General features: G+C 39.4%; 2 protein-coding genes across 4 annotated transcripts; one reads left to right on the top strand and one right to left on the bottom strand.

The window, feature by feature from the left end:
- Window positions 1–2016: 2016 nt before the first annotated feature.
- nufip2 (nuclear FMR1 interacting protein 2) lies at window positions 2017–10644 on the bottom strand. The gene is made up of 4 exons (XM_057351630.1): window positions 10430–10644; window positions 6430–8109; window positions 5994–6026; window positions 2017–5196 (listed from the first exon to the last, which is right to left on the bottom strand). Exons 1-4 carry the CDS (start codon window positions 10572–10574, stop codon window positions 5144–5146), a joined length of 1911 nt encoding a protein of 636 aa, XP_057207613.1. The 5' UTR covers window positions 10575–10644; the 3' UTR covers window positions 2017–5143.
- A 3006-nt stretch (window positions 10645–13650) lies between these two features.
- LOC130564339 (class A basic helix-loop-helix protein 9) lies at window positions 13651–23616 on the top strand. 3 transcript variants are annotated; one of them, XM_057350312.1, is made up of 3 exons: window positions 19337–22403; window positions 22514–23342; window positions 23487–23616. In XM_057350312.1, exon 2 carries the CDS (start codon window positions 22539–22541, stop codon window positions 23292–23294), a length of 756 nt encoding a protein of 251 aa, XP_057206295.1. In that variant the 5' UTR covers window positions 19337–22403; window positions 22514–22538; the 3' UTR covers window positions 23295–23342; window positions 23487–23616. The 3 variants fall into 3 exon arrangements, with proteins under 3 accessions (XP_057206293.1, XP_057206295.1, XP_057206292.1); XM_057350310.1 differs by lacking the exon at window positions 19337–22403 and adding an exon at window positions 13651–13983 and having other exon boundaries at window positions 22514–23616; XM_057350309.1 differs by having other exon boundaries at window positions 19338–22403; window positions 22514–23616.
- The last annotated feature ends 3917 nt before the right edge of the window (window positions 23617–27533 follow it).

Genomic DNA, 27533 nt, shown 5'->3' with positions numbered 1-27533 from the left:
CTAAGGCTGTGAGTGAGAGACTGGGGCATTGTTGATATCTAGCCCGTGTCAGAGAGAAGGACAACCGTATCTGCTCGGGTTTAGTCACAGGGGCGCAGAATAGATCCTACAAAGAGACTTTGTGACACTGGACTCATGCTCTGAGAGTCAGCTCTATTTAAAGCGCACAGAATCTCTGCTGTCTATTTTTACACTCCTGTCTTGGGCGCATTTCTGACCGTGGGGAGGGGGGGGTCTGTTGGTGGGTGGTTGAGGGAACTGAAATCACTGCTGTTTGCGACAATTCTGTCACTTTGGAGAAAAACACACCTTGCTTTTAATAGACGTGCCAGTCACAGTCCAAATACGGAAAGCGGATGCGATGGAAGTAGGTTCGTGTGAAATTCAGAGGTGTTATTAAAACACAAGACACAGACAAAAGTGCTGCTCTTGTAATCTGCAGATTATCATGGGAGATGTTTAGGAATCGTGAGGACCCCTGGGGGGCTTCGTCCATTTCAGCATTAATGTGGATTTCCCCTATAGGCATATCATATAGTTTTTTTTTCTCCAAAGGCATTTAAATGTTCTAAATATTAAACAGATATGCAAGCAAATCATAAAGCAAAAAACACACATGGAGGGTAAGAATATCAGTTTCTAACATTTTTTTTACAATATTTTTAATCAGTTGATTCAACTCCAAAAACTCAATATCGTAGGCCTGATTCTGTTTTGTCACCATGTTTGATTCTCAAATTGACTTTCAAACGTACATTCTTAAAATAGTTTATTTTAAAACGATTTTATAAATAAATAAACCAACGATAGACACATTAAACTAACATTTTTAGGATTACCATAGTTTTATCCATTTAAATCGCATTATTTTACAGTTGATCTTCTGTATTGATAGACAACAGCGACACCTAGTGTTGCTTTTCTGAACCCGAGTCGGGGTGTGCATGTGACTCATACTAAACCAATATGTACATACAGCAATGATATGTGCACGAAGCTTGTTTCTAGATTGAGAGACAGCAAAAACAAGAGCACTTTCATACAGTAGATGTGTGAGGGAAAACTAGGCAATAAAACAAACTACCCGATACAAATTTAACTGAACCTCCAGCATTCCGTATTTGAGTCATCCTTCCTCCAGTCTCAGTTGAGATGCCTGAAGGGGAGCTGGGGCTTTCCCAGGGTCTGTCCTGTATATAATTCAATAACTATGAAGACAATGTAATAAAGATAAAAAAAAGAAACTGGGACATGCTGTTGTAAATTCAGAGAGCAGACTTGCATATGGTTTGAAGGGATAGTTCACCCAAAAATGAAAATTCTGTCATCTTTTACTCACCCTCTTGTCATTTTAGACCTGTATGACTTTCTTACTTCTGCAGAACACAAAAGAAGATATTTTGAAGAATGTTGGTAACCAAACAACAGCGGTACCCATTCACTTGTGGATTTTGTGTCCACACAATAGCGAATGAGTACCGCCATTGTTTGGTTACCAACATTCTTCAAAATATACTTTCCGTTCTGCATTAAAAAATTTAGCAGTGAACTATCCCTTTACTCACATGCAGGGTAAAAAAAAGTTGTTTATAAACTGTGCTGAAGTGTTTTTAAGAAAAAGTTCACCTTCAAAATGAAAATTCTGTCATCATTTATTCACCCTGTTGTCATTTTAAACAGGTTGTCATTTTCTTTCTTCTGTAAAACACAAAAAAAGATATTTTGAAAAATGTTGGTAACCAAAAACCATTGATCCCCATTGACTTCTATTGTATGGACATAAAACCAATGCAAAGCAATGGGGGCCAACGTTTTCTGTTAACATTTTTCAAAATATCTTCTTTTTTGTTCTGCAGAAGAAAGTCCTACAGGTTTGAAATGACAAGGCGAGTAAATAACAGAATTTTCATTATGTGGGTGAGCTATCCCTTTAAGTGAATTAAGTTATTATGAAAAGACGCAACTTTATGCAATCTAAACTCAAGACCTATTCTTAAAAATGACAAAGAAAACCACATCTTTTTCAAGTTTATTAGCAGTGACAAAGTTTTTTGAGACATAAATGTAACCCCCTCTTTGTGTCCACTGTAGGTAATTCAGAGAGAGCAACATAAAAATGAAATATTAATTAAAACTTTTAACAGTCAAAACATGGCACAACTGAAGATCGCTGGGGAGGGAATTAAGGAAAAGCAAGTGTTTCATGTTCTGATGTGATTCCATTTAATATATCGCTTAACACAGGCACCCTGAACTTAAACAGTTCGCAATATTAACTTGCATATAATCGAGCGTATGGATGAGGACGAATACACATGCTTGCACACGAACACACACATATATGCATCCACACGCAAAACCAGTTGAGTTGTAAGGACAGGACGAGAAAACACATTCATACACCAAGAGAACACATGAATATGCCATTTTCTTGTTACAGATTTTGCAATCAAACCCATCAAGTACATCTGTACCTCTCTCCCACCTGTACATGCTTTCATTGCTTTAAACACTAGATAAGGGCAGCTAAAGATCTTTTGTGTAAATAATTTATATTGCAATGATAGCATTTGCGGGGTAATAAGTGCTTATTTGAATCGAGTAAATTAAGCTAATGTGCAACCCCCCTCCAAACTATAAACTTGGCTCTGTTCAATGCATAGAACCTCTGTATGTGCATCTGACCCCTGGAGTTTAGTTTCATGACGTAGTTCATTCTGTTGACAGGGTTTACAATGAAAATCATGACTACGACAGGGTGAAAACAGGGATACCGGGACAACACGTGTTCACAGAGGTATTTCATGATTAACTTAATAACAGATGGTTATAAATTATGCCTACATCAGTAACTCCTTAAGCAAATCCCTTGGATATCAAAAGAAAAGAAAAACAAACTAGGAATGCTCTTCGCGAGCCATTTAACGACAATTATTAACTACAATAAAAACTCAAGTGAAGCCATAAAGTGATGAGCGTCTAAAAAAGCCAAGAAATAAGCAGGATTTCTCTACATTGCACAAAGCTGATTTTAAGTGGAATCCAACCGGAATTAGAGAAGATAAAGCAGAACTTCAAAACAAACGGTTTTATCATCAGGCCGACGCTTTAAACCAACATACACTAAAGACATCGGACAGCTCAAGAAGAGAAACTTGATTAATAACTACAGCAACACGTTCCAGGTTCTGTCCACGATGGAAACCTGCACACGCTGCTTTTTGAAACTCGAGCAGACACATAAAAAAAAACATAGATACGTAGTGTGGTTAACTTTGTCCATGTGTACTTGCATCTTTTCACCTGGCAGTGTCTTGTGGTCATGTACAGAAACCATTTTGATGCCTGTGAAGATGTAAGCTTGGCTCTCAGTCAAAACTGAAATCGGTTCCCTTAAAGGTTAACATTTTAAAAACAGCTGGTACAAACATGGGACGTTCTTTTCATTTTTGGCAATAACACTGTTGGTGCATTTTTGTTAGATAGAATAACACTGCCCTAAATCTACCTGAGCGTCTTTTTCATTTTCTTTCTTTTACCTTTTTTTAAATGATTTTCTTTATTTTCTTTCGAGATTGTGGACCGACAGTCCTTAGGTAGAAGTTGAAGTTAGTAGCCTATGATTAATTACTAGAATTTCAAACACGTACAGATATGTCAACATTTAAGGAAATACAATTCAAAAACATAATACTTAAAGTGCTACTGATTTTATGTATAAATCAATTAATTTGTGAAATGATACAACAGAGGATAGACTTCAGAATGCATTTTCTGACATGAGAAAGATGACGTATACAGGCAGAAATCCTGTCAACAGCGGTTCTATCGATGAGGCTCGTGTGCTTAAGCAAATATATAATTGATAAGCTAAAAAAACTAAAATATACGCCATTAAGTCCATTAAGTGTGACTAGTTTGACTCGCGGGGCTCAATAAAAAGCTAACCATAGATGCGGGGCTAGTAAAATATAAAGTCCGGATCTAGCAAGCGTTCTCTGGTATGCTCCGAAATGACACACCTCCACAACATAATTGGAGTTAGTATTGTCTATTTGGGCAAAAACAAAAACCCCAAGTAGACAAGCAGCTCTAGAGAACTAATCGACAGGAAGAGCATAACCAACTTTTAAAACACTTCTAAAATACCTGCGACGTACTGTACCTATCAGCGCCGGAGCTAAAGCAACGGTGTAAAGAGTGGCACATCTAGCGATTAGTCTTCAGGGTCCTACCTGTTATTTAAAAACATAAAAACGCTCCAAAAAAAAAAACGTTACAGCCCTGCCCTCAGTTTATACGCTCCCACAATGAGCAAGAAAAGTGAATGGCTGTCAGAAACGTGAACGGACAACAGTAAGACCACTGAACGATAGCACTTTGAATTCTTTCAAAAGAGGACGCACAGAGCGGCATACTGCACATGCACACTACAGTTTCCCAATCAAAGTGTACCTCAAAAACCTGCTCAATGAAAAGAAAAAGGAGACACCTCACTAACAAGACTCGGTCTTGTCCAGAAATTAAATTAAGACAATTATTCATCCCAGAGGCGACCTGCCCCCTCAGACATGGATGTAGCTGGATGCCCCTGAATCTCAAAAAAAGCCATGTTCATCTGGCCACAGTATGTTATTTCACTAGAGAGCAACACTTGAGATCGAGGAATTCAATGTGTATGCACACAAAACCACTTTGAGTCTACATCGTTTGATTTTAAGAGTGTGAACGAGGAGGCGTGGTAACGTATCCTCTTCCCCAGGAGGCTGGAGATGAAGACAGCTCTCTTAGGTCCATGAGTACTTAAAGGAGAAGCTTTTGTCCAAAGTTTGAGTTATGTTTGACATGTGGGTTTTACGTCCCCAAAAGTCATCCAAATTGTCTTCAGCAACATATGCGCATTAGAGTTCAGTTCAACAGCTCAGTTTCTTCCATTCTAATACACTAAAATCATCTAACCCGTTTTCTTAAGCGTACTCTCTTGTTTCCTCTCGCCTTGACTGCTTACTGGTAACAAGGTCCTTTCTAAACCATCTTAAGATTGGATTAGTTCCGATTCGGGATGTTCAGAGGCAGCAGTCTTGTTCCTCAAGCACATCTTTTGCAGCAGAGTTCAGCTGAGATATAGTGTCCAGATGCAGCTTCATTGAGCAGGTCCATCCCATGACTCGCTGTAGAGGACTACTCGATTTGGATCTGCAGGAAAATGTGAACATAGGCGCGATTAAAAAAGACTGTTTAGTTACTTCTATACAAATTCCACAACCACGCACTAAGTGAGATGGGGGATTGGGGGCTGACCAGATGAGACACTGGGTTGCAATACCCAAATGCTGAAACATGAAAGGGATAATTCACCCAAACAATCATCAACCTGTGTGACTTTCTTCTGCAGAACACATAAGATATTTTGAAGAACGTTGGTAACCGAACAACATCAACCCCTCTGGTGACTTCCATTGTATGGACACAAAACCACTGAGACATTTCACATCTTCTTTTATGTTGCACAGAAGAAAGAGTCATATGCGGGTTTTAAATTACATAAGGGTGAATAAATGATGACAAAAATTTGTTTTTGGAGTGAACTATCCCTTTATTCACATGCAGAGGCTAAAAAAGCTGTTTACGAACAGTGTGTTGAAGTGTTTTTGAGACATGTTAAAGGAATAGTTAACCTTCAAAATGCATTCTGTCATCGTTTACTCACCCTGTTGTCATTTTCTTACTTCTGCAAAACCCAAAAGAAGATATTTTGAAAAATGTTGGTAGTCGTTGGTCCCCATTCACTTCCATTGTATAGACACAAAACCAATGCAAGTCAATGGGGACTGTTACCAACATTTTTCAAAATATCTTCTTTTGTGTACTGCAGAAGAAAGAAAGCCACACGGGTTTGAAATGACAAGAGGGCGTGTAAATAATGACAGAATTTTCCTTGAAGGTGAACTATTCCTTTAACTTTTAAAAGCTAGAGGTGAAAAGAAGCTTACCTTGTTTTTGCAAATTCAAAATATATTCCATTCCTGCAAAAGAGAAAGATGAAAGTTAGTGTAAAAATACCCAAGTATAACTTCAATTTGTCAGCATCCGTCTGTCTCTGTTGTTTCAATTTGACTTGAAAACGCTACATCTCAAGGACTGCGCTATTTCAATTCAAAAAACAAATCAACAAAGCTACAAAATCCTGCTATTTCATAGCTTTATATAACAACAAAGACATTACATTTATATAAATGCAGTGTCTTATAATATCTTTTTGGTGCACAAAACTAACAATCTCCATCTTGCTAATTATAATAGCAGGTTAAGAAACCTAAGCATACACTTAAGATGTATTCTAAACCGATCAACATGCCCTTTATATACATCTGTTATGAAGTATAAAACACATAATAAAAAGGGTAATATTCAGGAAGTCTGGTTTACCTTTAGTGTGATAAATTACAGCAGCTTTTAGATCAAACGTCCCCCAGCTAGACCTCCTGTCAAAGCCCTTAGTAAGAACCTGGTCCTTGGCCAAAGCCACCTTAGGTGCAGCCGGTGAGGTGGGAGGCAGCTCGGCACAAACGTCCTTAGAGGAAGAACAAAACACTATTGCACCATGAACCCCCGTCTCATCTTTCAGGGCTTCCAGGTCGAGGACAGAGGTCTCGGGTACGGACCCGCTCGCCACAGCGGCACCTCTGCTCAGATTCTGAGCGTTAGTCCGTTTTTCCGGCTCGTGAGCCTTGGAGAAGGGCGGTTGATCCAGTCTCTGAGAGGTACCGGAGGTCTGAGCGGCCACGGCAGCTGGACAGTCTCCCTGAAAGCTCACCTCCACCATCACGTCCTTTCCGTTTGAACGACAAGCCACGGTCTCTGGACCAGCACTAGGCTCGTTGATAAAGGACAAGCCCCACTGATTCTGAAAAATGTCCCCCAGAGACTTCTGATTTGTCGGAGCAGCAGGGGGGTCGGCTTGGCGGCCGCTAGGGAGCGAAAGTTGCATATTGGGGTAAACAAACAGACTGGCCTTCCTGGGCTCAGTCAAAGAGGTGGTGGAACTTCCAACGGCGGTACTAGCACAGCCAGGGGGAGATGCTACATTCTCAGCGGGAACAGCTGGGGACACCAGAGGACCAGTGCTTGCCGTTGAGCTGAAATGGGGTCCGGGTAAGGGACAGCCATTCCCTTCCCCTGGCAGGGGACCGTTGGTAAAGCTAGCTGAAGTGATGGTTTTCACCGCAGACATGGGGACCTGTGGCGGTCTCCCAGGCACCTGGGGAGCAGGAGTGAGAGCCTCCCCCCCAGTTTGGGCAGTCTTGTTGAGGTTCTCCTTCACTTTGCTTGCATAACTGATCTTAGGCACAATCTTAGCGCTACTATTATCCACAGGAAAAACAGGCGGAGGCTTGAACAAGGTCCACGAGTCCTCTTTGGTGGACGTGGCCACCTTAGCTTTGCTGGACCGTTCTTCAAACTTCTTGCCAGTGGCTTTGCTGTCTGAGTTCTTGCGTTGAAGTTCGGCCGCTGGTGGAGGAGGTGGGGTGGCGGGTTGTTCCTTGGCTTTTACGTAGCAACCTTCTGCTTTTGAACCGGCTCTGCCGCTCTCCACCTGAGAGGCTCTGTCGGCTGACTCTGGTGCCGCAGACCCATGGTCTTGTTTGCTGCCCTGCTGCATGGCTTTTCCCTGGGTAGAAGCAGTCACATTGTCCCCAGCTTTGCCATTCCTTTGGGCCCGACGCTTTTTGGGAGTCGTGTATCCACTCTCTGAGCCACTTCCATCATTGTCAGCTCCAGGTTTGCCGGGGTAACCGTTGGTAAGTGGTACAGAGTTAAGCGACACCACACCGTTCAGCGAAGCCAAAACCTCTTTTTTGCCCTCGATTGTTTTTAGCTCTGAGGACTTGTCATTTTTGAAGTCCATACTGTTTCTGCAAGCGTTTCTACCTTTTCTGTCCCCTGTCGAGTAGCTGAGGAAGACCCGTCGAGTGGGCTTGGGTTTCACGTTGAATTCTAGCAGGTGTCTGTCGCCATTGCTGTTTGCAGGGAGCGGGGAGCTGTCTGGGTTAAAGGATGTGGGAGTCACCTCTCCCTCCTTCAGAGTTCCATTTATTTTGCCATTTTCTGCACATGGAAGAGAAAAAAAAGCAATAATTAAATGTAAAATCTGAATCAAGTGATCTGGTGGACCTACTTTTTTGGCGAATGTCCGAATCAAATCTCAAGTTCTAGGAAGGCAACAGTCAAGTCTAGTCGATGTTTGTACACGATCAACGAATATTTAGAATAAGTATGCTTACCGGAACCAAGCCAGGGTCATGTAGACGACTGGCTAACTCATGGAAGTTACAGTGAGAAACCATGTGGGGTATTCAGTGTACTTTTAATTAGAAGCAGTTTAAATAACTCAAGTGATGGAATGTCTGCTATTTGATAGCCACAGCCTTCCTGCATCTGAACAGAATTAGTCAAATAATGCCAATAGTCGTTATCTGAAATAAAGATGTTGAATTACATCCTACATTATCACTTAAATAGAAGAGTTAAAGATTATATTTAGAGCCAGTATTTTGCCATGTTATTCTTCTTTGTCACTTATGAAAGTATTAATAGCAGCTCAATAAAAATCCCCAATGTGAAATAAAACGTATTTTACACGGGTCTACACGACCTCTGTGCTTTAAAGCTGTAAATATGAGGCGTGAAAACCATCCTATGCAAGTGTGCTTTTATCGGCCACCGGCTCGAGTCTGACATCGCCCTATTTTTTACCGGAGGTATGACGTGTCAAAATGGAGCACTCAGTCATATTTGGGTAGTTCCCCGGCATTGGTGGAACCCATTTAAAATAGATGAAATGTATCAAAAGTCGCTTTTAGTTTAATGAATCGGTATACTTGAAAGCCCTTTAGCATTTCGTGCGTTGCATTTAGCTTTCGTTTGTGTGGAAATGTGAACTAGACATCTAGACCTAGCTGAACTCCGTAACAACAAGACGACAGCGGTTTAACATCTACGATTCATAAAATACTTGATTAACCTGATTATCAAATATAACTTACATGTCTAAATAAAACAAAGCGTACGTGTGTTTTATTCCGTCAACAAACCGGCCAAGTCATCAGCTAGCTAGCATGCTAAGCGAGTAACGTTAGCCTGCATGATTAGCCGCAGGCAGACGTGATTGTTTATACATTACAACTATTTTAACGTGGCGATGCAAAAGCATATTTCAAGACAGGACTGTAAAACGCGTTAGCAAGTCTATATGCATCGAAAGTGAACCGTTTTACGGTTGCAACCGCGTATTATTTAGGGGGTGATTGTCCATGTTACAATAGCTGCGGTAACGTTACCGCTGACACAACTCGGCACTAAATGGCCTCATACCTAAAGTTTACCCAGACTGAACTTGGGGTGCTTTCCAACATGACTCAAATGTATGGGTTAAAATACACATCAAACTGTTTATAATGACACTAACGTATAATTAGAATCTAACAGGAGTTTCACGAGTTGGCAGAAGCGCCTTGAGGAGTAAGTTATTAAAGCATGGGCGATTACTAAAAAAAGATGTGGTCAACAATATACTATTATTCAACCAAGCGTTACTATTTTGTCAACTGCTTCAATCGATTTACATTGGTGCTATGTGCATTTTGATAGCTAAAGACTTTTCCAGAGTTCCCATTCGTACACTTATAGAATTTTCCAACGCTTTCTATTCAGGCCACTTCAGTGTGCTGATAGTGAAACGGCGGTAAGCGCGAGCCCAGTCCCTGCCAGGCCCACTCACATGACTGTCAGATAGTGACACGAGAGCATTAGGCCCCGTTTCGAGCTAAACTGGCACACAGACACTCCTCAGAGTAACAACACCATTAACGTTAGCGACTTTGACAACAACGCTAACACATCCGACTGTTTAAGCCCCGCTTGGCAGAGCTATGCTACGAAGTTATTCTGTTAGTGAGACAAAACGGACTGCGGTGAAGTTTGTGAGCTTTGGCCGTCCATCATGGCGGACAGGAAATAACAGAACAAGCTTAAGCTACGAGCAGGAACATTCCACAGGAGCCGGGTCGTGTTGCTGTGGCAGCGACGGGGCAAAGCTAACAGGCTATTCTAGACCCCCACTGAACACAATCCTACTCTTAAAAGGGCATCAAACTAAAAGTTGCGTTTGCCGAAGAATTAAAAGTCAGGTAAATATGTGGTCGGCAAACTAGTCTGATGAGAGACCGGTGCACAAGGTCAATGTCCCTACACGCTAGCTAGCTTCGCGGCTAATACTTAAACTAACTATATAAAACACTAGACTCGATCAAACACGTTCGGCATTTGATGTGACTTGAGCTGCTTTCGCGTTAATAAACATACGGCGACGAGTATTTGCGGCTTGAACGAGCTTAGAGGAGAACGATAAAATATGCTTGTTACCAACCTGTTTTCTTCGTCTGCGTTTTCTCGTTCTGGAGCTGACAGTGGTTCTGATCATTGTTTATCGATATGTTCGATCGATCCGGTGCGTTTTCTGCTCCATGACTTATATATACTCCTGTTGCCCCTTCACAGGGACGTTCCTCCATTTAACAGTAACGCAAGTGACAGTATGTGCTCAACCGGTGCTCGGTGGACGAGGGGAGTTGATACATTTGCTCTGCCCAATCACCGCCTGCGTTTGGGGGTGCCAGCGAGAGGCGGGCGGTGTTTCGTGCGTCGCGACACAAGGCGTGGATGCTTCCCAGTCAAAGCCACAGGAAGCAGTCACGCAAACTCATGAAATCACCGCCATAGTTTGTTGTGAAGGTAGAGACGCTCTCCATCTGTGTTTTTACATTTTTGCCTTTAAATGAATATCAAAAGCAATTTTACTTGGATGTGCAGAGGCACCCCTCCATGTTCCACACCAATATTTAAAGCTTGCCCACTCATAATTTCCACCCAATAAAATATGGTCGATATTGGCATATATTGTTTTAGCGTATTTTAATGCTTGTTTTGCCTTACTGTAAATCATGTTTAGTCATCTTGAGGCCCCCTTGGAAGTTTGTTGAGGCCTGCTAGTGGGCCCCGGCCCCCCGGTAGAGGAACACTGCCGCAGGTGACCATGGTTATCCATCAAAGTTTGCACTTTGAACCACACTAAAGTGGGAGTGGATTATAGATCTGGGTCAGGTTCTGTTACAATCTCCCTAGTTATGCTGACAGTGGTAATAGAAATGAGGACATGATCAACTTCAAACAGTTTCCTTTTCTGACAGTGTCTGCATACACTCTTAAAAATGAAGGTGCTTCACGATACCATAGAAGAGCCTCTTTTTTGTCTAAACGATTCTTTGTGGCGAAAAATTCTATAATTCTTTAGAATATGAAAAGGTAAGAAAGAGATGGTTCTTTAGAGAACCTTTGATTGAATGGTTGTTTGTGGAACCAAAAATGGTTCATAAGGCATAGCTGCGAAGAACCTTTTAAAGGAGTAGTTCACCTTCAAAATGAAAATTCTGTCATCATTTACTCACCCACTTGTCATTTCAAACCTGTATGACTTTCTTTCTTCCACAGAACGCAAAAGGAGATTTGTTGAAAAATGTTTTTAGCAGCCCCCCATTCACTTGCATTGGTTACAATATATTCTAATTGAATACATTTTGTTATACCAACATTTTTCCAAATATCTTCTTTTGTGTTCTGCAGAAGAAAGAAAGTCATACAGGTTTGAAATGACAAGAGGGAGAGTAAATGATGACAGAACTTTCATTTTGAAAGTGAACTCCTTTAAGCACCCTTATATTTTTAGAGTGTAGATGTGGAAAGAGCTTGAAATTAAGTGTTTGAGTTTGCTTATACTTTAAATTCTACCATGCTGACATATTTAGCTAGTTTTGGTAGTTTAAATTCAATGCATTCACTCAAATTAACCAGAGGGGGGCAGACAAGTACTATCCATATCTTTAGTTTTGTCTTAAATCACAGATCAGGGCCAAATTCACCATAAGCAGATAAGTGATCAATAAAGGTGTGATTTCCAACATTTTGTCAGGTCAAGATTGTTTAATCAAATTAAAATGATCTTTATGTGAATACGTGTTATGGTATAGGATTATTTTTATTGGTAATAATTCTGGCAAACAGATTCCAGTCATTATTACAGAAAGGGAAAACTTATTTTCCCATTAGAATGTCCATCCTCAAACCTTTGAAAGGGGTCAGATTTCTCAGGATAGAGTGACATGGACAATAAACCCCTGTGAACTCCTGTGTGAACTCTTGAACTCCCACCCTGTGTGTTACTTCTTGTTGAAAGCAAAGGTTACTCAGTAAGTTCCTCATTTAGGTGGAACAAATCACACTGCCATTCAGAAGACACTTCAAAATCTCTGAAAACTGAATTCATAAGCGTTTGTAGATTATAATTTTCATCTTCAAAGCGTCCTTGGGTTCTTGAAAGGCACTATATAAATAAAATATATTATTATTATCTTGCGCTTCCGTGATTCGTGCAAAACCAGCATTGTGGAACAAACACTTAAAAGCATATAGCTAATGTTTGATCATAGTGTTTACCAGACTCATTGGTTTATTCAAAGTTTAATTTGAATCTTGCATCTTGTAAATGCTAGAATTATAGCCTTTTATGGCCCGTCCCTCAGCCCCTCAATGCGGTGAAGTCATCCTGTATACCCGTAGCAGAGAAAAAGCCTTAAAGCAGAATGTTTCCAACACTGTGCTTCTCTGTAGGGATGGTGTTCTTGGGCTCTCCCTCCAAAAACAGGAGTCAATTTTGGTCTCACAGCACTTTCTCCAAAGCCTTTCTGAATCATTTTGATGTTCATTGTCAAACTTCAGATGAGCCAGGCGGGCCTTCTTGTGCAGGAGGACGTTGCTTCAGGATTTCAATCTATTGTGGCATAGCATGTTACCAATGGTTTGCTTGCTAACTGTGGTCCCAACTGTCTTGAAATCATTAGCAAACTTCTTCCGTGTAGTTCTGGGCTGATCTTTAACCTTTCTCATGATCATCTTTACCCCATTGCGGAAATCTTGCAGGGAGCTCCAGACCAAGGGCATTTGATAGTTATTTAGTATTTCTTCTATTTACAAATAATCACGCCAACAGTTGTCTCCTCCTCACCAAGCTTCTGTCTGTAGCCTATTCAAGGTTTGTGCAGGTCTCCAATCTTGTCCCTAACATCCTTTGAAACCTATTTGTGACCCTGGATCACAAAACCAGTCTTAAGTAGCACGGGAACATTTTTAGTAAAAGACAAAAATACATTGTATGGGTCAAAATTATAGATTTTTCTTTTATGCCAAAAATCATTAGGATATTAAGTAAAGATCATGTTCCATGAAGATATTTTGTAAATTTCCTACCTTAAATATATAAAAACTTTATTTTTGTGAGTGGATGGTCTGCCACAGTGCCCCTGATTAACAACTTCAAAGGCAATTTTCTCAATATTTTGATTTTTTGTGCTCTCAGATTCCTGAGTTTTAAACGGTTGTATCTCAGCCAGATATTGTCCTATTGTCTAACAACTCATATATCTATAGACAGTTTATTTATTCAGCTTTCAGATTATGTAAAAATCTCAATTTCGAAAAATTGCCCCATAAGACTGGTTTTGTTGTCCAGGGTCACATTGTCTTGACAGGGCGCGTCGCACCCGTGGGGGATGTGGGTGTTTTAACACCCACACTTTTCCCGGTGAGAGGGTTCAACACCCACACTTTTTCTGCAGTTTTTCCGCAGTTTTGCACAAACGCCTTACAGCCGTCGCTCCTCCGTTTCTCTGGCCGCTCTGTGTCTGAGCTGGCTGCGACTGCCTGCTCTCCCCTCCCTCTCAAACATGACACTGGCTTTGAATGTGACCGGCTGATGATTGGCTGTTCTGCCTTAAGTCCCGCCTCTCTTGGTGTGTTAGATTTATCGGTCAGCTCGTGCTGAGGAGGCGGGAACTTATGGTTATCGTTATTTACATCTCCCTTTTCCAGGTACTTTGAATGAGTGTTTATGCTTTTGAGGTTTTTAAATAAGCTTGATATGTGTTTGGGAAGATGTTCTGTTTATGTTTTGTTGACATGTCGAGTGTTTTCTGTATTATATTTCGTTTTTTAGACTAATGCTAATTGCTAATTGGGATATTGTTCAGCAGCTAGCTAAATTCGGTTATGTATGTGGCATGCAATGTATAAAGTAACTGTGATGAAGAAGGCAGGGAATTGACGAGGAGGAGGGACAAATTGTCATTGTTAAGCAGTGTATTTATGGGTTTATTGCCAGTGCAATTGATTTTGATATTTTGAGCATTGTTTGTTGATTAGCTGAATACTTTTGTGGATACTTACCTGTTGTGTTTGATTGTACCTGTTGAGGAGAAAAAAGTGAGAAATGATGTCATTGTTTGCATACCTGTTGAAGAACAATGAAAGAAAAGTGTATATTATTTTAATGTTTAAAAACAGTAAATTGTTACATTACTTATACCACCACAGAAAAAGCTTTGTGTGGGCGTTTTTTTTTTTGTTTTTAGTGCTGTCAATCGATTAAAAAAATTAATCGGATTAATCACACATTTTTTCTGTGATTAATCAAGATTAATCGCACATAACTATTATATTTTAAAATATACTTTTGCATTTTAATAATTTCACATTTAATCTTCAAATTGATGTAGAAACAACATATTTCTTTAACAGCATCATTTTATGAAAGCTAGCATTTTGATATTAGTACTGTAACTGATGTCTCTATTAAATTGATTATTTTAACATGAATTGTAGCCATTCAACAGTATAATTGAGAGCTCATGTAGGAAACATACAGGAATTGAAGGACACTTTACAGTCTTTATTAATGCTAAATTATAAATTAAATGCAGAAGAATTCTCATTAAAGCTACAAAATCACATTGATTTCTTCTTTTATTTTGTTCTTTGATTAACATTAGTGACAGGAGTCAGAGCAGCACGTTTAAGAGCGCGGCCCCTTTAAGAGCTGTCTCAGTACGCAGATCTGACCGTCACCGCACTCCCATTTTCACAACACTTTGCATTCATTTAAGGTTTTATTTTACACTTTGAAGTCTGTGCTTAAGAAAATGCTAGACAAAACGGGCTTTCTGACATAATCTTGTGTGGTTTTATCCATTCAAGCACGAAAGAGAACTTAACACGGATGCTCTGTCTGACAGAGATTCACCGACGCAGCCTTCAGCCCGTGACTGTTTACACCAGACTGGACCTCGCGTTGCGTTTTGCCGCGTCCCACAGTTTAGAAGCTGTCTATCTCCATTGAACGCGTCAAAGCAACTGTTTCAAATCGCGCTTAAGTGGTTTAAAAGCCTGTACACGAATAAGAGCGTGATTACATAATGTAACGCTAGACAAAGGATGACACAACAAACGGATGCTGCGTTAATTGCGATAAATATTTTCTCACGCGTTCATTTGAAAAAGTTAATCGCATGCGTTAACGCGTTAACGTTGACAGCCCTAGTTTTTTTATATCTCCCCTTTTCAAGGTGCAAGTAAGCCAAATTTAGCAATCTCAGTCACTGTCCTCAGACCCATGTCACTATCAAGCCTACCACCGAGTGTGTTTTTATACTTTTCTAGTATCACTCATTTAAATGGGAAGCTTTTTATATCTTGTATGTTATACCTTTTGTATCCTTCTGTCATTGTATGTCATCGTTTTTTGTTGTTAACAAACAAACCACATCCATCCCCCGCACATTTGAAAAGCTTGCTACGCCCCTGGTCTGGACCATGGTGGTGGAGAGGTTGAAATGGAAGATACAGATTCTGTTGGCAGGCATCTTTTATATACATAACAAGCTGACTTAGGAGTACTTTCTTAAAGAGACAGGACTCATCTGTGGTCCATATAGGCACATAACCAATCTGTGGAGCCAGAATTCCTGCTGGTTGCTAGGGGATCAAATACTTATTTCATTGACTGAAATGCAAATCAATTTTTTAACCTTTATATACATTTTTCCCTGATTTTTTGGTTGATATTCGGTTTCTATCAGTTAAAATAAACCTACCATAAAAATGATAGACCCTTCATTTCTTTGTAAGCAGGCAAACGTACAAAATCTGCAGGGGATCAAATAATTATTTGCCTCACTGTAACTTTAAGGCTATACCTCAGGGCAGTCTGAACTATGTAAGGCCGGCTCCAAAAAAGAGGGTAGCTTACATTCCTAGGACATAACAAGTATTACCTACAGGCCATGTCATAGCATCTACAGTAATGTTCTGTCAAACACAGACTCCAGCCAAAGCATAAATCACATAACTGGGCTCTAGTAATGTAATAGTGAGTGAAAGACTGGCTCTTTTAATTGCAGAGAGCTGGCTGAAATAATGCTAGTCCTCCGTCTCTGTAATGCTGCTGTACAGGTAGTGGTCGGTCGACTAGCCTTGAGCCTTGAAAGGCCAGAAGTGATTTCATATCCCCTGTGTCTTGTCAACACGCTTTCGTCTGAACTCCAGCTTGTATCTTTAACAGCTCGTATTTCACTCTTCTGGAATGTTCTGTTAACGTCTCACAAACAAATGTTAATATTAACAGTAGCCGAAGGCCTTGATTATAAATCCATTCAAACGTGATTGTAATGTCTGTGGCATTTTATGTGACTTTTTGTGATCTAGTTTTTGTAATTGTGGTATTTGAACAACGGATACATTAGGGTTGTTTACTTGTTGTCAGACATGGAAAAAACGCGGTGCAGGCTGTAAAAAGTCAGTTTGACTCTGTCACCATGGAGACAAGACGATCACAAATATAGCAGTACGTCCCATAGTGAGACAACTTTCATCTTAATCCAGTGGTATTGTCTTCATGCATTCTCATCTTGATAAACAAAAGCAAAGCGTAAACTGTTGTCTGTCATAACCAATAATACAGTATATTGTTTTGTAATTGAATTGATCGAAGTCAATAAATTCTCTGCATTTTACAGATTTTACACAAACACAAATCAATTATTTCAATGTCTTCATTCACTTTGCATGAATGAAAGACACACATTGTTTCTTTAGCTCTGAGTGGCTCCCTTTTTAAACTCTGTCTTGGAATGACTCATTTTCTGGGACGCCTCTTTTCTCCACAGACAGAGCACAAGCAGCCAGAGAGGTGGATAGTGAGTCAGGGAATAAAAGTAGATCAGTCCCACCTCCCCTGACAAGAGATGACACCTACCTTTAACATAACATCATCAAACCTCAGCCAGGGGACCGGTGCACTCATGCCAACTAGCAAGGGCAACAGAGTGCAGATCACAGAGGCGTGTGTCAACAATACTGTTGTACTCTTTTACAAGGGCTTGAATGGGCAGAGGAGGTCCCAGACATTTCCATTACGCTGTTAAATGCGCCCAAAGCGATCATAGAGTAGTTTGGGAACCCCCTAGATGAACACACTAGAATATCTAAACAAAATGTACGGAACAGAATGATAGTGAAGTTTATGTATGCATTGAATGTAATGAGGTAAATGTTTTGTGTTTAAGGCACTCTAGAAATGTGGGGTTGTTCAATTCGTGGTTGAGTAAAATGTACACAAACCGTTGGGTTAAATAAACCTAGAAAATGTCCCTCTTTGACCCAACCATATGTTAATGTAAACCCAACGGTTGGGTTTGTCCATATTTTACTCAACCATGTGTTGAAAGAAACAACAAAGTATATTTCCACAAAAAAGAAATGAAAAATGATCCGATAGCAAGTGACCAAAAAAGAGAGCAAATAGCATACATACTAATGCATTAAGATTCCGTTAGTGGCGGTAACCTACAATAACACAAAAGGTGACTTTTTTCTAAGGAATGTTGTAACAAACCACTTAAAATTGTATTTTCCAAATGGACCTTTAATTTCCCTGCATACTTCTCAAGCCTCGCCACCCCTTTAAAAGCATGTATCTCAATAATTGTATCACTGTCTTCTAATAGCTGCCAAAAAACAGCTTCTCATTATCTAACCGTAGACTCAAGATTTACAAATCTCAGTTATGGCCAGCCCAGGCTATCTCTAGTTCTCCCAGCCGCTGCACGGCTATCTAAAAGGACCTTGATTTATACATGGCGACTGATAATTACTAGTGTCTTCCCATTCGTCAAAAAAGGCTGGGGTGGGTTTTAAGAACGTACTTGAAGTTCTCAGTACAAGACAATTAATCTGCCAACCCCTCTTGTAAATCATCAATGTTTATGTGTTGGTCTACAACTCTGGGTGGGACAGTTAGTGATTCAAACATGCAAATGTTTCCATTGCAGAATAATCACGCATTGCTGGTTGTGGGGTGCACGGACAGGGGTGTGAGGTGGAACAATTGAGGTAATACAAAATTAAAGGTAGGAGGAAAAAACATCTTTCAAAATTATGGCTAGCGAACTAGTGTAAGGAGTGCTTTGCTAACAATGCCATGGCAATTCATTCCTATGGGCTATTCAGGTTAAGTGTCCAGCTCAAGGGTGCTCCTTAACCTTTGACCAAGCCATTAACGGTTCAAAGACTTGACCATTATGAACCACTTTTGGCTGACAGTTTAGATATTAGGTGAAAAATTGGAGAGAAACACTTTATAGTGTAACCAAACTGAAAATACATGCTGAAAAAGTTTTAGATTCCAGTTGAAAGACCTTTTTTATTTCATTATTGAGTCTTCTTGTTGTTTTCAACCTGTAGAAGAAAAAAAATTCAATTATTACAAAGCACGTTAGGTTTCCAAACCTCTCCAACAAAACCCTCAATTACCAAGTACACCAGTCTCCACTTTCTGTGTTCATGACCCCTAATCTTTGCTCTCATGACCACTGAGAAAAAGCAGCAAAAAACAATTACGCTGACGTTCCCACGGTCTCGTCTGTCTGGCTGCGGTAGTTTTTGAGAAACACCGTCCATTACCTGCCCAGTGGTGCATTACCAACATATCAATAACATCTAGGGATTATTTTCTATATTAAGATGTGCCACTGCCAAAATGTCATGGATTTTATTCAAGTCTGAGTTTACCTGTGCAAAGGTTGTGGCGTTTTACAACTAATTTCAAATTATAGAGCAAACGCAGTATGACACAATCCACAGCCCTGTGTTTAAACAGACCTGCATTTTTGATTATAATTGCAGAACGAGAAAAGGAACAGGATGTTGTAATTCCTACTTAAGCAACTATTTTTTCCGCTAACAAAAACTAATTTGCCTTTCACTGCAGAACTGGAAAACACCCCGTGCCTATGAGCGACATGAAGTCAACACATCTATCGGTCAAAACAAGTTACAGTAAATGGCTTGCAGCTAAATGGCTTGACTAACCACTCTTAGCAAAAGTCATTCAATTGTGAACATGTACAAATATAGTCTATATTTTTAAATACTTTTATACGGTATGGTAATTAAGTACGTACTGAATATTGTTAAATAGGCCTAATCAATTGCGTATGTTCTGGCAGCTTAACTGGTATAGAGCATTATGTTAGTATCACAAATGTTGTGAGTTTGATTCCCAGGGAACACACATGATAAAAATATATACTCTGATTGTAACCAAACAATGGCGGTACCCATCAATTCAACTGTATAGACACAAAACCAATGCATGTCAATGGGTACTGCCGTTGTTCGTTACCAACATTCTTCAAAATATCTTTTGTGTTCTCCAGAAGAAAGAAAGTCATACAGATTTGAAATGACAAGAGGGTGAATAAATGATGACAGAATTCTCATTTTTGTGCAAACTAACCCATTTAGTACAACATTTGGGTCTTATACAGTATGTCCATCCATAATTGACTGCAGGGATGCTTGCAATGGCTGACACAGTATAAAATGACACTTAAGACACCTTAACATAGATGGTTGGAGTCATAAGTAGGCCCTTTCTGTTGAGCAGTTAAAAGTGGACAGGAAGGAAGCAATGTCTGAAATGGCTTCTCATTCCTTGTTTAAAGGTTATTGCACCACCACCCATTGCTGATATGATCTGAGCTGTTAGAAGCTGAGCTCTTGGGCCGCTGATTTGGCTGGAGGCTTCAGTGCTGTTTGTAAAATAGACACAAGTTAAGAAAAAGAAGTAAAACATTTGTCATTAAGAGCCCATAACAGGTCTAACCAGTGGTTTCCTCTAGAAACTGGAAGGATTGATTAGTACAGCGTTCTCCGGTGAGTGAGACTATGAATGAGGGTTCATTTGGTAGGGAGAATGGAGTAAATTGTGTCACTTTTATTGAAGTTGTCCTCTAGCCACAGAGATATTACTATACAACGAATGCTCTAATGATTTTATTTTCATAGACCATTGACTATTAAGATAAAGAATAGAACAACTATTTTATTATGTGTACTGAACAAAATAATGCATTATGAGAAGAGGATATTTTGAGAAATGCCTCAGTGGTTTTGTGTCCACACTGGAAGTCAACGGGCGCAATGTTGTTTGCTTACCAACGTTCTTCAAAATATCTTCTGTTGTGTTCTGCAGAATAAACGAAAGTCATACAGGTTTGGAATCAATTAAATGTTGTTTTCCACACTTTTGTGAGTCGCTTTGGATAAAAGCATCTGCTGAATGGCTCAATGTAAATGGTTTTTTTTTCATGGAAAGTTACTAGGAATATTAAGCCAATATACACTAACAAGCCACCGAGACGCATGATATATAATTGTAAACCTGCTTCAACATAAAGGTAACACACCACGTGTACAGTGTCCAAGATTAAAGGAAGGAAGTCATACAATTTGATGGTGAGTAAATGATGACAGAATATTCATTTTTGAGTGAACTATCACTTTGAGCTTACATCTAAGGGAATGTCTCTCAACCCTTACAGTGAAACTTTGATGGTTTGGGGGGTGGATACAAAAATAATTTTTATACAGCACGTATGATAGATAGATAGATAGATAGATAGATAGATAGATAGATAGATAGATAGATAGATAGATAGATAGATAGATAGATAGATAGATAGATAGATAGATAGATAGATAGATAGATAGATAGATAGATAGATAGACGTTCTCTGAGAGACTAACAATTCAACCAATGCAGAATAGAATAGAATATAGAATAATTCACAACGATCACAATAAACCTGACAGTTCAAATACACAGGGATGCAGAAGCTGCTTGCCAGGATAAAAAGCCAAAAGCACCTTAATTCACATCACAGGTAATAATTGTAAAATATCTGTTTTCCTTTTCCCCCACTTTGAAGTGAAGTGGCTACTGCCTGTTCTTGCCCCGTAGGAAACGCACATTAGATTTATGACTTTACAGACAACCAAATTACACTGTCCCTCGCTGCAGCCCAGGAAGGCCAGTAATCGCTTAATACACAACAGCTAATTGTGACCATACAGAGATCCAGAGTTTATGTGACACATGATAAGTGTTTTTCCATCCCTCTGGCACAGAAAAGGTGTAAAGGCAAATTGGTAAAAGAGGCTTATCTGATGAAGCCATAATTTGTCATGAATGTTCTCATTTTTCTCTCAACAACAGGGACAAGGCAAGACAATCCATCTGGATCAAGGTGGGGAAAAAACTTGGGAATGAAATATTTTTACACTGATGTAAATGTTGCGCATTATAGATGACCAATGGTTTATGGTTTTTAATTGAGATTTCGGCTTCTCAACACCTTCATAGCATGGAGGACGTTTCATTGTGTTTTGACTAGCAAAGCATGTTTAATTTAAAGGGATAGTTCACCCCAAAATGAATATTCTCTCATTATTTGTTCATCCTCTTGTCATTTCAAACCTGAGTGACATTCTTTGTTCTGGTAACCAAACAACTTCGGCCCCCATTGACTTGCATTGGTTTTGTGGCCATACAATAGAAGTGAACGGTGACCACCGTTGTTCGGTTAACAACATTCTTCAAAATATCTTCTTTTGTGTTCTTCTGCGGAAGAAAGAAAGTCATACAGGTTTGAAAAGACAAGAGGATGAACAAATAATGACATTTCTGGGTGAACTATCACTTTAAGTACAATTGCACAATGGTTCCAGTGTGTAAGTTTTGGATATGAAAGATCTGTGTGAATTCATTTTGATTCTGGCTTTATTCTCCATAAAATCATTTTATTTATTTGGAATAAAGATAAATAACCGTTAAAGTGTCAAAAACAAACATGCAGGCATTTTCACACACCTTGAAGTTACACACGCCTGTCAGCCTTGCAAATTCCATTCCTCATTTTCAGCACCGTACAGTTGGAAAGAGCAGATCCTGTGTGTTGAGGAGGTGTGTCAGAGTCTGTTGATTGATGTCTACGTTTGCCTGGAGGGCACTTGTAAACACAGAATACACCTTTGCTTATAGCAGCTGGCCCACGTGACACGTCAGGTTGTCTTTAAAAGCCCCGCTCACCTTTGCTGAAACTGTCAGATCTCATCTGGTAAGAACAGAGATTTTCAACATGTGGATGTTTTGCAAAGCTGTCTGTAGTTTGTAAAGAATCAAGCTTGCCACGCTACTTATATTAAAGCTAAAAGTTATATTTTAAAGCAGGACAAAGGTCATATCATCAGCGATGAGTTTGGGCGGCACCAGTACGGAATCTGAAGTTTCAGAGGATGAGTTGGAGGACTGTCCTGTTGGTCAGGATGATGACTGTCGAAATGAAGACCCCAAAGAACCTTCCGTCTCACCCTGTCCCAGTGACCCGGAGGACATTAAGGTGGTCAAGAGGCGTAACCGTCCCGTACGGTCCAAAGCACGAAGAGTCACCGCCAACATCAGGGAACGAAAGCGTATCCTGGACTACAATCAGGCCTTCAACGCTTTACGCACCATTCTCAAGCACGACCTCAGTGGGAAGCGCCTCTCCAAGATCTCAACCCTACGCCGTGCCATACACCATATTTCAGCACTGTCCTCGTACCTGCGGACGCATTCAACAACAGAACCCGATTCACCTCCCTGCACCCATATAGAGTGCTACAGGCAACCAGAAGTGAACACAGCAACTTTCCGGGAGCCCGTTGAGAACTATCTTCACCATCAGAGAGACATCTATGGGATGCATGACCAGACGGTCTCCCCAGAGATACCTTTGTATCAGGAAACATCAAACTCAGCACACCTCTGTTCACCATCTCCACATTACAGCCATTACAGTCCCAACAGCCAGATTCACATGAGCCATGGACGCTATGGTCACCAATGGGATGACCAAAGCAGTTATTACTACAACGGGGGTCCTGGATATCAACATGGAATGAGGGTGACCTGTCATCAGAACCACATGGAGACCTACTGTATGCAGAGTCTGCTAACTCAACATTGACTTGGCAAATGGGTTCCCTTCAATATCATGGATATCAACAATCACTAAGTATGCACTGAATAGCGTTTATCATTGTAAGCTTTAGCAGTTCATGAACATTGCAACATAAAATCCTGTGCATTGCATTTGTAGACACACGTGATTGGAGACTGTTATGGATGTGTGCTGATACTGTATATTTGTCTTTTTTAGGAGGATGGTTAATTTTTCAGGCTGGAAAATATACTGTATATTACAACAAATGTCTTGTAATGATGCCTAAATTATTGTGTCTGGACTGGTGTACCTACATAGTAAATATTGTAAGATATTTTTGACTATGCAGAAGTTGTCTGAAGATGAGCTTTTTCAAGATACGTTTGTCAAATGCACAAACCCCACATGAAGCAACTTGTGATAAAAATGTATACTCTTTTAAACCACCTTAGCTGTATTTAAATGAATACATCCATTCAATTTGATTACATTTACAGTACAGGTCAAACGTTTTAGGACACTTACTTACTTATTCATGTTTTTTCCACATTTTAGAAAAAATATTAAGCTCATCAAAAGCTGTGGAATAACAAAAAAGGGAACTATATGAGAATTATGTTGTGACAAAAAAAAAACACTTGGGCAAAATTATTAGAAAACAATTTTCACCAGTTCTTGGGGTCTCACCCTAAGGTGCTTTTTAAACAATATTGAAGGGGTTCCCATCTATTCTGTGCTCTTCCTGAGTGCTCTTTTTTATTATTCAAGGACATTTTATTGAGTAAAAGTTTAGTTTGTAAAAAAGGGTTAGTTTGAAATTTTATTTGGTAAAAAGGGTATATATTAGCACAATTTTATTTTTGTCTACAAAACTAATTTTAAACTTCTAAGCATACACCTTCAGATCAAAACCTTTTTAAGATAATGTGAAACATTTCACTTAAGTGTTCTAAAATGTTTGACTGGTACTGTATTTAATAACAAAAAGGTAAATAATCTGCCTGCATCTTTATAATACATATTGCCCATCAAACACCATCTCATTCTAACAAGATGTATTATTAGATTGAAGAATCTGCTGTTCAAATAATATACTATGATATTTTAATGTTTTACATTACACTCTAAAAAAAATGGTGCTATATAGCACTAAAAGTGGTTCTTTGCTCGAAGTCATATAGGGGAACCACACTGTAAAACTTTGATGTAGTTTTGCAGCAGGTTTGCCAGTAACTTACTGTAGATTTAATTACTTTCCTTTTAGTAGTGTTTTCAATTTGAGTTAAACTTTACTTTAACCAAAATTAAAACTCTTTGACTTTTGAGATGCAAAATGAACAAGAAGAGACTGGCATTAGCACAGCAACGCTGCAAAAAATGACATTCTACCTAAGCATTTTTGTCTTGTTTTTTAGTAAAAATAGTTGTAACTTCTTAAATTACGATACATTTACATAACAAGAAAACTGACCTAAGATATTAAGTCTCGTTTCATGAAAGAACATATAAGAAATAGGTAAGTTTATGTTTAAAACAAAATTGTAAATTAAATCTACAGTAAGTTATTGGCAAACCTGCTGCAAAACTACAGCAAAGCTTTACAGTGCACTTTTAGTGCTATACAGCGCCATATCTTGAGGCTTCGGTGGTTCTTTGGGGTGACCGAGGTGCTATATAGCACCGTTTCCGTATAAAGAACCTGCAACCCCTGTATGGTTCTTCAGCGGTTCTATATAGCTCAGTCATTCCAAAGAACCGCTGAAGAACCACCGAAGCACCAAAATATGGTTCTATATACAGTATCACTAAAAGTGGTTCCCATATGATTACGAGCCAAGAACCACTTTTAGTGCTATATAACACTAGTTTTTTTTTAGAATGTATGTATTACATATTCGTGTAGAATGTGTTGGCAGAAGGGGGCAGTGACGGACTTTTACTGAAGATCTCCCCCCCTCCCAGGATTGATAAAGGGAGGTGATTCCAGTAAGGTGGATAAAAGAGGCACAGGAAGGAACTGCTTTGAGTTCTCAACCCTCCCTCTCTCCCTCAAGGCAGCAATATGACTCAGTTTTGTCTCTTGATCAGGTGCAGTCTGAGACTAGAGAACAGATTCTGTTCCTCTTCACCCCCTCTGAACAGTAGGATGACATCACTTGTTATTGACCAGACTGAAAAACAAATATCTATTTACTAATTGCAAGGTAAATTCGTGGAGAAATAAGTATAAATTGTAAACTGTAGAACTTTAATGTCCATGTGTGGTAATGTCCAAGGTGACTATGTACAATACACAAGTGGGCCACTTGAGGGCAGCAACTGCATACAAGATTTGTTCACTATACACTCAGTCATAACTAATAACGTTTAACAGATGGGTTCAAACCTGCTAAAGACAAGAAGCTTGTGGTCTTGCAGTTGTGGAACACGACGTAACATGTAATATTAGAAATTGGTTTATAGATAGATTGTTCCTTTAGCTCAAGGTGTAGAGCATTGCAGAAGTCATGGGTTTGATCCCAAGGGAACACGTACTGAAAATGTATTTATTAAATGCACTTCAAATTGCATTCAAACCAAAATTCGAACAAAATCTGCAACCTTTAGATAAGCACTCAAGATCAGTCAGCAATTGTATGGGAATCTATACAGGGAGTTCAGGCCTATGTATGCAATTATATACTGTATATTCCTACCAAAATATACTCTGTTAACCACACTGTAAAATGGAAGTATTTTACACTCAAATCCTGTGAAACCATAAGCACAAAGTTCATGTTCATCTTTATTTATAAGTCAGACTGCCCACACTTCTCAGGCTAATTACCATTTCATGAAATGCCAGGGTGAGAAAAATGTCTCATCTGTGAATCCTTTTAAGGTCAGTTCTGTTTTATCCACTCACCACCTTTTAGACGTTTACACAACTAAAACAGCACGTCAATGTGAGCATAAACACAGTTTAAGGCTAGCAAAAGCCAGCTACACCATTGAAGACAGATGATTATAATGCCACATAAACAACCCTGGGTCTTCAGAGTCCGTTTGACATGATGAAACTGAACACGATGCCTGATGGATTGAGTAAAAATCTGTTAGCCAGATGAAAACATACTGTACATTGACAGTGGAGATTAATCTGAATCATTGCCTTGGACAGTGTAGATTGTTTCATGCCAGTTTATTTTAATGGGACAGTGATCATATTATAATGAGAGACCTGTGGCACATTTTAGCTTAAAAGGATAGTTCACCTTTAAAATGAAAATTCTACTCATCATTTACTCACCCTCATATAATTTCAAACCTGTCTGATTTTCTTTCATCTGCAGAACACGAAAGAAGATATTTTGAAAATGTTGCAGAAAACCGTTGGTCCCCTTTGACTTGCACTGGTTTTGTGTCCATACAATAGAAGTCAATAGGGACCAAAAATCCTGGGTCGTCATGTTCTGTCTTTCACACAGTTTATACTAAAGTAGATTTTTTTTATATTTTAAAACCCTGTGTTAGATCTAGTGACATCTTTTTGAATAGAGAACAAAGATCCGAATGCCTCGAACCAACATAAGCACCATTCTGATATATCTGGGTATCAGAATAGTTTTTAAACATGTCTCCGGCATTAATCTAATTCCTTTATGATTTCCTCTTGGTAAATGTCTGATTTCTACCTCAACCTTTTAAATGGATGAAAGATAAAGATAAATTACAAACATAATGGAAAATCAATTGGGAGATGAGGTCACCTAAAAAAAATCAAACGGTATTTTGAAGCCACTGCGGTTCAGACAGAAGATTGATTTAAACTTCATTTGCAATTTGCTCCCAAAATAATCCACGGATGAATACAGAGAGAAAACAAAACATGCGGCTCGTCCACAGAGAAATACAAGCCATCTTCATTTCTGTGTCTCAGCAACTGAACACTTTTGTTGTTATTTGACCATACATTTTGGAAACACCCATTATGCCCAGAATGTGAAAATGTGAAGCACATGGGAGAATTGGACAGCATAAATTGACTTTAAAGGGGTCACATGGTGCGAATACGTTTTTTTCTGTGTCTTTGGTGTGTTATAAGTTGCCCATGCATGTATTAGGCACGTAAAATTGCAAAAATGAAAGTGTCGGAACAAAATATGTATTCTATCTAAAAGCGAATGCTCACCCAGACCTGCCTGAAACGCCTCGTGTAACCACACCCCCACAAATCTACGTCAGTTCGTGGTATGATTTGACTAAGACCGCCCAAATGTATAC

Source organism: Triplophysa rosa, linkage group LG14, assembly GCF_024868665.1.
Source record: "Triplophysa rosa linkage group LG14, Trosa_1v2, whole genome shotgun sequence".
NCBI classification, from domain to species: Eukaryota; Metazoa; Chordata; class Actinopteri; order Cypriniformes; family Nemacheilidae; genus Triplophysa; species Triplophysa rosa.
Note: the sequence above shows the minus strand (reverse complement) of the source record. Positions and strands in the feature narration are given on the sequence as shown.

Excerpts from the sequence above, each read along its gene's own strand:
- nufip2 (XM_057351630.1), bottom strand. The coding sequence starts at position 10,574 with ATGGAGGAACGTCCCTGTGAAGGGGCAACAGGAGTATATATAAGTCAT. Across the intron at positions 8,110-10,429 it reads AACGCAGACGAAGAAAACAG|AAAATGGCAAAATAAATGGA; the intron begins GTTGGTAACAAG and ends TTCCATGTGCAG. Across the intron at positions 5,197-5,993 it reads TTTGAATTTGCAAAAACAAG|ATCCAAATCGAGTAGTCCTC; the intron begins GTAAGCTTCTTT and ends ATTTTCCTGCAG.
- LOC130564339 (XM_057350310.1), top strand. The coding sequence starts at position 22,539 with ATGAGTTTGGGCGGCACCAGTACGGAATCTGAAGTTTCAGAGGATGAG.